A 10,652-nucleotide genomic window follows, 5' to 3' on the forward strand; every position below is an offset into this window, starting at 1 on the left:
GGTTTTTAAATATAATTCTGCTGACTAAATATACCCTTTAAAAATGGCTAACGAATGCAATGGCATATGCAATTGGGAATGTTCCATTAAATCTTCCAGGTAAACATTGCATAAAAAGAACTGCACCAAACAATTATGTTGCCCAGAGTCCTCCCATCCCTTTCTCCATGAATTCAACCTACTGTAGTTTTAAACGAAAGAAGAGAAACAAGCTCTAAGGATAAACTGGTTTTTAGATAACTAAGAATCTGAGAGATTTGGTTCAAAAATTAAAACAGTGGGGGCAAAGATTTTTTTCAGTGCTCCCATTTATTTTAAAATGAAGTACTGAGGAATACAGCTTTCTATGATCTACTGCATCCACTTTTTAAACTAGACTTCTATTTGTTAAGTAAACAAGATTGTGCATGAAGCTTTTTATATACTACATCATCTGGATTTGTCACTCCCTGTATCAATGGAAATTTCATTCACACAAGTGCACTAATTTCAGTAATGTCTGTATGCCAATAAAGAGAGCATACTCGTCCTATTTAAAAGGTTCATAGGTTTTACTTAATGGTCTATATAACACATCACAGAGAGAATGGTGGAACCAAACTGTTGTCACAATGAGCCTTTAAGTAAATTGAGTTTCCTTTACTGGAGCTATAAATTTTTCTACAGAATATGAAAAATATATTGACTTGGATCCAAAGAAGTGAGAGAAGGAGGCTGTCTGGGCCTATTCGGTTTTTAATGCCTTGTGCCATCACCAGCCCATACAATCAATTACCTACCTTCTTAATTTCATCACCTCTCTTACACACCTTGCCAATTATTCCAGTGCTTGTGGAATCAAAACGGCCTAGATAAGAGTCTAGTCTCTTGTGCTGAATGAAGAGACAACTGAAGAGTTATTGGAGGTTGAAGGTCTCATGGATAACCATCTCATGTAGAAGATTGTAAATGATCAGAAGTTTTTCCTCCCCTCATGTGCAAGCCATAAAGGCAGGAAGGGAACATCTGTCTGGGAGCCAGACCAACTCTAGTGCTTGGCTGGTGAAATTAGCCTACTGTACAAATGTAAAATATACATTTGTTGCTCCAACCATTTTATTCTCCACTTTACGAAATATATATTGAAACGTTGCAATAAGGAAAGGCTATAACAGAGACTGATTATTGTTGAGAAAGACCTAAAACAGAGCACTCCCCTTTAAACCTTTTACCAGCTTTGTCTGATTCACCAACTATAGTTATTCCTGGACAGGGATAACTTGGCTGCTGTTGTCCATGTATTGGTAACCTCGAGGCTGGATTACTGTAATGTGTTCTATGTGGACCTGCCCTTGGTCTGGTTTGGAAACTCCCAACAGGTGCAGAATGAAGCTGACAGAAGCTTATGGTCAAGAACCTGTGACGCCATTGCTAAAACAGCTGCTTTGACTGCTCACTTACTGTGGAACCAGGTTCAAGGTTCTTGCACTAATTTACAAAGCCCAGAACAATTTAGGTCCAGGGTACCTCAGGAATTGCCTGAATCCTTATATCCCAGAGATAATCTGCAGGAGCATTGTCTGTCACTCCCCAAGTTGGGGCGGCTCCTTGGACAATAACAAACGGAACCTTTGGTGTCATCTGCCCAGTCCTGTGGAATTATCTGCCATTATTCAGCAAGCTCCTTCTGTGTCAGCCTTGGTGTAAACTTCTCTATTCAGGCCTATGCAGACAATTAAGAATGCATCATTCCCACAGTGGTTAACTTTTTCCTATTTGTCTTTTATTGTATGGTTTTATTGCTGCTAACCGATTTGGGTGTGTGTGGTTTGTTTGTTTTTTAATGACACAGCGGTACATAAATATATATATTTTAAATAAACGAACAAATAAACTGTGCTCAAAAAAGCGGCTTCCTGGCATCCCGCAAGCAGGACTACAGTCTGACTTTGCTGCAGGGCTGTTTCCCCCGGCGGCCTTTCAGGATGACCGTGGCGCTATTCCTAAAATTTGCGTCTCTTCTCGCCGGAACCGGAAGCTGAGCGCGGGTTGTGGCTGGAAACGACGAGCCCTATTGGTAGGTGCAGGGGCCGGGAGGTGGAGCCCCGCCTGAGAGTGGCACCGCGCGGAGATCCGCTTGAGCCATGAAGGGCTGGCAGAGCGGCTGCCTCAGCCGGGCCAGGCGGCTGTGGGTCTTCCGCGGGGAGACGGCGGGAGGCTGGGCAGCTTGCCGGCGCGCCCTGAGTTCCTGTGAGTAAGCCTTTGCGCTTCGCCGTGGCTATGGGGTCCTGCCCTACCTTCGGTGTCCTTGCATGCTGACGGGCTTCTTCCGCACGTATCTCCGGCTGGGTGGCTCTCTGTTATCCCTGCGGAATTGGCAGCTTTGCTCTGGTAAAAGGCTTGGGGAGCCGATCCCCCCCCCCCCCCCAAATCTGGTGCTGAAGTGACTTCAGAGCATTTCATTACAATCTGCTGCAGCCTAACTGGACGATCCTTTTGAAATTGGTCACACCCACCCACCCTACAAATGGATTTCTAAATCTGTCTGTGCTTGGCTTAAATACAGGATCTTTCAAGCACGCTTTCAAACACGTGCATTTGGAGAGGATCCCTAACGAGAGAGAGAAAAGACAAAAATGTATCAATACAGGACGCAGCATTTCAGATCGGAATAGGGGACAATCATGTATTGTACAAGGCAGGCGGCAACCCTAGCAAGCGGGGCTTCCTCTCGTAGCTGCCATATTTCTAAAAGTAAAAACCAGGACACCCTGGAAGTTACTGAGTTTTTTTGTTTAGGAAAACCCTACCAATTACAGCTCTACCAATTGACATAGCAGAAAACAGCACCTGTTGCATTCATGCCTGGTGAGCTTAACCTTTCCTTTTACCCCAGTGTTTCAGCTGTCACGGATTACAGCCAAAGCTCTAGATAGGTTTCGTGGCATTTGCCTGCCCCTGCCATTGTAGTGTTTCCCCGCTGTCTGTTGATTGTAAGCTCCTTAGGAACAGGAACCTCGATTTGCTGCTTATGCCATTTTACAAGGTGCTAGGGTGTGCTGCTAATGCGGTAGAAGGTGGGTAAATGGCTTTGCCACCTAACTTCGGATGAATTTTCACAGCTCCAACCAGGTTGTCTGATCCTCATGTCACTAGCTTATTCTGTTGAATGTTAAGTTTGCATTGAAATTATCACTGGAGTGTGAGGGTGTGGATCTTTCACTATTGAGGTCGTTTTCCTGACAGTATTTGTGTATTTATTTATTTAGATGATTTTTGTCACCTTTATACAGGCCACAGGATGGTTTAAAATCAAAGCAAGTAAATAAGGATATGTAAAATCCATTAAAAACATACAACAATCACTGAATAACAGTTTTTCATCACAGCAACAATCAGGTCTCATCTCCTCCAAATGCCCACTGAAAAGCTGTATTTACTAGCTACTTGGATCTGTAAAGAAATGAGGCGAGATGCATGTGCAAGGATCCCAAGGTGCAAGGATCCACCACCGAAAAGGGCCTTTTCTTGACTCTTGCACCATATTAGATGAGGAGTGCCTGATCTGCTGATCTTATAGGAATGGTGTGTCAATATGGGAAAAGGAGCTCTTGCACATAGTAGTTTTAGCCCATTAAAAAGCAGTGTCACAAACATAACTTATGTATAAGAGTGGTAACACATGGTTGCCCTTTTGGATTAAAACAATCTGATTCCTGAGACTAATTATGAAAATATGCAAAACATTATATGCTGCTGAAATAACTCCAAAATGTTACATGAGCCAACTGTTTGCAGCCATTGTTTGTAGAAAATAGGTGCTAACCTGTTCAGCTAGAAACTCAGGTGTATTAGGGATTCTTAGCAGTTTTAAAAATTGTTGGGCCAGGAAGCTTACAACAAAAATTGCTTTACTTCTCTCTCTCCAGGTAATCACTATGGACAGCCTCCTCAAATAGTCCAAATACCCTTCCTTAAGAGGTGTAAAAATCAGTTAAAATATCATATATTTGTTAGTTTTGTTCAAGCGAGGAACACAATGTGAGTATTATTATTATCTGTTAATTTTCTGTTCCATCATCCTTCATCCAAGGATCACAGAGTGGTTTACAATATAAAAATAGAAAAATGCATAACATAGTAATAAACAAAAATAATACCCACACTTCCTGTATTTTCTGATTACTTCATAATGATTGACTCAGCTCAAAATGAAGATTGTGGTTTTTTTGGAGGGGGTTATGGTTTTCATACATTTCTTAATAAGTAAAAAAATAACAGTAGTGTAATCTGTAACTCTCTTGGTACATGGCCTACAAACTAGTAGCATTCTGGGCACTTGTGCCTTTGTATTGTAAGCATAAAGCACATTTTGTGCCACTATGTTAGTGTCCCTGCCACCAATGTTTTACGTAGTGGCATGGCAAACCTTGCTAATGGACAGCCATTTGTTTTATTCAAACAAAAGGGCCATTACATGTTGGTAAGGCATAATTTATATATGTTGGGCAGCAGGATTCTGCACATCCACCTCTTGGACTACTGGATGTGATTTGTGAATTATTTGTCTCTACGTAGGTCAGACCGCTTACTTGTCACGCTGGCCACGTGACCCGGAAGTGTCTGCGGACAGCGCTGGCTCCCGGCCTATAGAGTGAGATGAGCGCACAACCCTAGAGTCTGGCAAGACTGGCCCGTACGGGCAGGGGTACCTTTACCTTTACCTTAGGTCAGATAGTTTGTAGTCTCTAGACTTTGTCAACATGAATGTAACAAGTGCTCGGTTGATTCAAACCAAGGGCCCAATTAACCCTAGGGTGGCTAGCTAGATTTTTTTGAAGTTCGTAAACAGGCCATGAAAACTACCATCTTTCATACTCCACCAATTGGTATTCAGAGGCATAATGTCACTCCCTGAACATGGAGATTCCATGAAGCTGTTGTGTTTATTAGCCATTGATAAAACTATTTCGGAAATACATTAGCCTTCAATACATTAGCCTTCAATATAAGGAGCGATCATGTGGGGTCCAGCTGTAATCTGAATTTATCCACTCGTGAAATTTCCCTTTTCCATAAAGGGAACTTCTTGTTGCACTTCTAAAATCATATTTTGCTAGCTGATCCCTTTTTTTATGCCACCTAATGTAATAACACCTTTGATGTTTAGGTTACTCACAGAGCGACACTACAGCATGTCACAAACAACAGTCGATCCAAAGGAGATGAAAAAATTCCAACTCCTGGCACATAAATGGTGGGATGAGCATGGAGATTATGCAGCTCTTCATTCTATGAATGATATTAGAGTGCCATTTATTAGGTAAGGTTTTGGAATGGGTCAGCTTTTACAAACTTCTGGGAATCTGAAAATCGTAACACATCACATTTAGAGTAGAGGTGTCTTCATTTGTATTGCTCAGCTTAAATATTTACTGAGTGCAAAGCTATTACAACTGGAGCTGTAGACTTTAAGTGGTAGACTGAATGAGCAGTTCTATTCACAAGTAAGTGGGCTTTTTGTTGTTTACTACTTAGTTGATATGTGGAGACCAATTTCACTTAATGAGGGTGTGTTTTAATAATGGGAGCTATGAGGTAAGCATATGCGTCTTTATTTTTGAGCCAATGTTGATTCTGGAGTGTGCATTGTAATAGGAGATGAAAAAGAAGAGAATATTAAGGATGACGAACCTTTGTAAACAGAAAGTTCCCTGATTTCATTCCGTATCTCAGCAAGGCAAACATTTTGAGGCATTGGTAATATGCAAGTGTAGTTGATCAACTAAAAGCTCTTTACTGGTGGACAGTCATAATTAAAACATAATTTGTTTTGTACTTTGTGTAAGAGATACTGTTTTAAATATGAGAAATGATCATCAGCCTGGAAGCCCTCTCTCTGGTGTGAAGATCCTGGATGTTGGCTGTGGTGGTGGATTGTTAACTGAGGTAGGGCTTACTCCTTTTGATAATAAATTTTCTTACCCCTGACCCTTTGTAGCACAGCACTGAAGTTTTGAATAGTGCTTATTTTGTTCTTCCAAGTACTTGTTTAACTAGAAGTCTCTCTTGCAATCTGCTCTATTAGTTCATTATGGTATTACTTATAGTAAGATAGTCTAGTAAAGCAAAATGCTATGGTGTGTGTGCCGATGCACATATTTATTATGTGCAGGCAGGACGTTGCTGTGTTCTTGCTGGAAATGCAGAATTTAGCTGTAGAGCTAAACTGTGAGCCCGAACACACTTCAACTGATTTTGTGGAAAGGGTTAAAGTTCCCTAATTTGCTGGAACTTCCACAAAGTTTTTGGTTTTTTTACTTTTATTTTGCACTGTGTTCAGTGATCCTTACTTCCAAGTAGGTGCTGACAGGATTGAAGCTTTATGCATGATTTACTTTTTATAGTATGTGTTTGTGGTCTACAGTTTCTAGAAGACAAAATAATTAGCTATTTATTATAATTGGCAGTCTAAACTGCAACTATGCTTATGATGATCAGTTCTTCTTAATCAACCTAGGAAAAGTAAAATAATTGAATATTATTGGATCTGTCCCTTCTATTATTCCAGTAGGGGTTTTTTTGGGTGGGGGTGGAGAGACACCAAAGGGATAGATGTTAGGGAGGAAGCTTTGGATTTTACTTTAAGCTCTTCAGTAACTTCCTTCTAATCAAATAACAACTTGGTTACATATTGTATTTTTTTTAAGCAGAAGTGACTAATGTGTCTATGGTCTTAGCCTCTAGGTAGACTGGGAGCTTCGGTTACTGGGATTGATCCTCTGGAAGACAGCATTAGAACAGCAGAACTGCATAAATCATTTGATCCAGTCCTGGCTGAGAGAATACAGTACAAATCCTGTACGCTAGAGGATATTGTGGAAGAGGCATCAGACACATTTGATGTCATTGTAGCTTCTGAAGTTGTAGAACATGTGGCTGATGTGGAAATGTTTATCAGGTGCTGCAGCAAAGTGTTAAAAGTGAGTTGGAAGAAAGCAAAAAAAAAGAATGCTGAATCATTTGCACTGTAAAATTAAGCTGTTGATTATAAGAAATGTTTTGCATTGGTTTCCTTTTTTTTTTTTTACTTGCTCTGTGCTAAAGAGTGTAATTTTATGCAACCCTTATTGATTCAAATTATCCAGATTGAAAACAAACACAACCTTTACAATATTGCACTTTTTCCTGCTGAGGAAATGAGCCAGACAGTAAATGGGTTCTGGGTACAGATCTGTTACGTTTACCTAAAAACATGAAGGAAATAAATTATAAAACACAAAATAAATAAGTAGATATTTTGAGTTCTATTTATCCCAAGGGCCCCAGGGTAAATAATAGTAGTTTAGCGATCACATAACCCTGCCTTGTGGCTTGTGGCACCCTGTTCCTCACAGAGCTACAACTCGCAGCATTCCCTGCAAAGAGGGTTTCACTATTAAACCATTAGGAGTTATAACTCTGTGAGAGGAATAGCAGTCTTGTCACAACTTTCAGCATCCTTAACAAACTACTGTTCCCTGGATTTTGGGGAAGAAAACATGACTGTTAAAGTGATACAATACTGCTTTGAATATAGAATGCAGATGGGACCCTAGATTGTTTTCTTATAGAAATAAACCAAACAGTTATTAGTGCACAAAAATATTGCAGTAACGCTTAGCAGATATTCTGTATACCAATCTCAGAACCATAGTAACATGAATAAATTTGAATTTGGCTTCAGTATAAATTGTATTGCTTATAGTACAAATTCAAACAGCTCTGATGAGACCTGTTTTTGAATTGACCCACGCAAATATGTTTTGGCTAGGCCTACATGATTAGAGCTACATTACTTGGCTGATAGGCTAGTTTCACCAATTAAAAATCTGGTGATTGGCAAGAAAGGTGCCAGTATTTGTAGGGATGGCAGAATTTTTAAATAGTTTTATTCCAGAAAACTGGAGTCAAGAATAATATTTGAAGAAGCATTATATGCACATATGTAAGGAAATTCTTTTTCTAAGATGGTGTCTGCTGCAATGTCTTGAAAATCTGTAAAGATTTTTAAAATCAATTTAAGCTTGAACCACAATTTTTTTTTTATTTACTTTGGTGACAATCCTAATTTTCACACACTAACTGGATGCTGCTAGTTATATTGTGTATACATGACAGATGTGCTAACACTTGTGCTGTTGTTGTTTAAGCTGGAAGGCTCCTTATTTATTACTACAATCAACAAATCACAGCTGTCCTACATCTTTGGCATTGTGGTAGCTGAGAGAGTATTGGGCATTGTTCCAACAGGCACCCATGATTGGGAGAAGTTCATACCGCCTGAGGAGCTAGAGAGGCTCCTAGAGTCAAGTAAGTGTTTAAACCCCAATGAAAGGACACAGTCAGTAACTTCCTTTGGCTGCTAGCTGACCTTAACTATCCCTTGATACAGGTGTTGCATAAAGCAAGCATGCTTTACAGAGTAATCATATGTAGTCAGTGGGTGGGGGGAATCTAAGGTGTATGAAATACTAAATCCAAAGACCTGCCAGGCTTACCTCAGGAAGTGAAAGACAGTTTTGTGAATTTGTTCACACTTACACCCACAACCCTGGAATCCTTTGATGAAGAGTGGTGAAGAATGACTGTAAATAATTAAATGGGGGAAGGTGTCAGGGAGAGCAGCATCTTATCCCTGTCAGAAGTGAATCCTGCAGTTCTAACCCCACTTTCCTGGGGTTGAGCTCTATTGAATTAAATAGGACTTTCTTCCGAGTGAACATAGGTTTGCCCTGTTAGTCCTTTTTCGGTGTCCCGTTTTCACCCTGATTTTTGTAGGTTGCATTTAAAGTGTATTTTTAGAAGGGATTCTATCATAAAACAGTTTCTCTGCTTTAGGAATTTATGTTAATTAAGCATCAGTGAGAAGATTTACTGTATGATATAATGGGGTTGGGTAGGGGCAAGTTCACTGTTCTACAAGCGGCAGGTTTGGGTAACAGTGTTTATCCCACTTGGGAGAGGGAGGGGGCTGACAATGAAATGATGAAGTGGTATATACACACAGGGGAACATGTAGATATACCTAAACACTGACTATTGGATCATCTGATGTGTAAAATGTTGGTGTGTAAATTGTAGGTGTCCTTTAAAAATGATTATAAACATCAACTTTCTAAAGATAGGTATTTTGTTTTGACTCTGGGTTTGGGTTAATGCATGTGTTAACCTGTGATTTTAGTCACAATTCAAAAATAATCAGCCAGGTGCTAATTTGAATTTGTAGCACTGACTATTCAGCAAGATACATTTTACTTGTGATGGACATTCTTGAACGTTTTGATAGCATTAAGATTTTAAACCTGTTCCTAATGCTGCTTTGGCTCGCAGTTTATTGAGACAACACCACCATTGTGCCAGAATGACATTACAGGAAATTTTGCACATGTTTATTGTGGATGTTAGGTCCTTTTTAAGAATAGTCTCCTTATGCTGTCTCTCTCTCTCCTTTCTTACAGATGGCTTTTTAGTCAAGACAGTGAAAGGAATGTTGTACAACCCCCTGTTTGGGTCCTGGAGCTGGACTGAAAGCACTAGTATTAACTATGCACTCCATGCTGTAAAAGCAGATATACAGGAACAAGTGGATCCAAATCTAGAGACAGACAAAGAGCAGCTCCAGACAAAAACTATGGCATTAGAACCTCCGGCTAAGACATTATAGCCAGAGGTAGTAGGAAGTTGGAGGGAGATTTGCATAAATGACTGTAATGAACCAGGAAGGAACAAACAGTATTGTGTTCACAGTGCTGGATGTTAGAATGTGTCTGCCAGTCTGTCTTGTGATAAAGAATGGTTCATTCTCCACAGTATCAGATCTACAAAGCTCTCAGAGATAAGTTATGTTAAATAACGAGTCAATTGTATACCTACAGATTAGGTGTGCTGTGCAAGTTATTGGGAAAGGGGCAGTTCTTTGTGAAAGAGTTCTTAAAATGCATGCCTCTAAAATTCCAGAGAATAATTATTTTCATAGACTTTAGAGTTACTGGTTTAAAATGCTACATTTTGTAAAACAGCTGAATTGCTTTTATTATCCTAGTTCAGCAGCTTGTCTAAGAAATAAACCCCTACTTATTTCTTGCTTGCCTGTTAATCTTCAGGTATGCTGTTATGGGTACATGCAATGGAACCAAGACTTAAATCAATGTGAGGACTATTTCTTGACTTGTTAAGAGTTGCTGTTCAATATGTGGGTGAGCAGAGGGTTGCTTAATGCACTGCTCCCATGTGGAAATGCAGGACTAGGAAATGGGGACATCATCATGTGACTATCATGTTGGAAATACATGTGCTTGTGGCAAAATACAGCCATGCATTCTCCATAGCTGTAGGGACAGACGCTAGAATGTTTTTGTCACTTGAACTGTGCCTTGGCACATTCTGATCACTAGACTCCAAGGGACCTTGGTATGGTATCCAGAATGGAAATTAAGGCTTGTCCAGTGATCTAAGGAAATGGTAGGGTAAGCTGTACTCTACTAGATATTGAAGTCCACTGACTTAAAGAAGCTTGGATTGGAAAATGTGCTTAGAAAACATATCGCAAACTCTGGGGTGGGGGTATAGTGTAAATCTGGTCCCTCCCTTCATGAAGGTAATGCCTAGAAATAAACTGGTCTTTAAAAATG

At 40.0% G+C, this 10,652-nt stretch overlaps 1 protein-coding gene across 4 annotated transcripts; it reads left to right on the top strand.

The window, feature by feature from the left end:
* The first annotated feature begins 2,060 nt into the window (after positions 1–2,060).
* COQ3 (coenzyme Q3, methyltransferase) lies at positions 2,061–10,652 on the top strand. 4 transcript variants are annotated; one of them, XM_028723033.2, is made up of 8 exons: positions 2,127–2,229; positions 2,779–2,847; positions 3,909–4,020; positions 5,150–5,302; positions 5,829–5,928; positions 6,720–6,962; positions 8,172–8,331; positions 9,480–10,652. In XM_028723033.2, the coding sequence occupies exons 2-8, from the start codon at positions 2,841–2,843 to the stop codon at positions 9,683–9,685; spliced, it is 981 nt and encodes a 326-aa protein (XP_028578866.2). In that variant the 5' UTR covers positions 2,127–2,229; positions 2,779–2,840; the 3' UTR covers positions 9,686–10,652. The 4 variants fall into 4 exon arrangements, with proteins under 4 accessions (XP_028578865.2, XP_028578863.2, XP_028578866.2 ...); XM_028723032.2 differs by lacking the exon at positions 2,779–2,847 and having other exon boundaries at positions 2,061–2,229; positions 8,214–8,331; XM_028723030.2 differs by lacking the exon at positions 2,779–2,847 and having other exon boundaries at positions 2,063–2,229.

The sequence above is a fragment of the Podarcis muralis genome, chromosome 3 (assembly GCF_964188315.1).
Source record: "Podarcis muralis chromosome 3, rPodMur119.hap1.1, whole genome shotgun sequence".
Taxonomy (NCBI): domain Eukaryota; kingdom Metazoa; phylum Chordata; class Lepidosauria; order Squamata; family Lacertidae; genus Podarcis; species Podarcis muralis.

Excerpts from the sequence above, each read along its gene's own strand:
- COQ3 (XM_028723030.2), top strand. The coding sequence starts at position 2,124 with ATGAAGGGCTGGCAGAGCGGCTGCCTCAGCCGGGCCAGGCGGCTGTGG. Across the intron at positions 5,303-5,828 it reads ATTAGAGTGCCATTTATTAG|AGATACTGTTTTAAATATGA; the intron begins GTAAGGTTTTGG and ends ACTTTGTGTAAG. Across the intron at positions 8,332-9,479 it reads AGAGAGGCTCCTAGAGTCAA|ATGGCTTTTTAGTCAAGACA; the intron begins GTAAGTGTTTAA and ends CCTTTCTTACAG.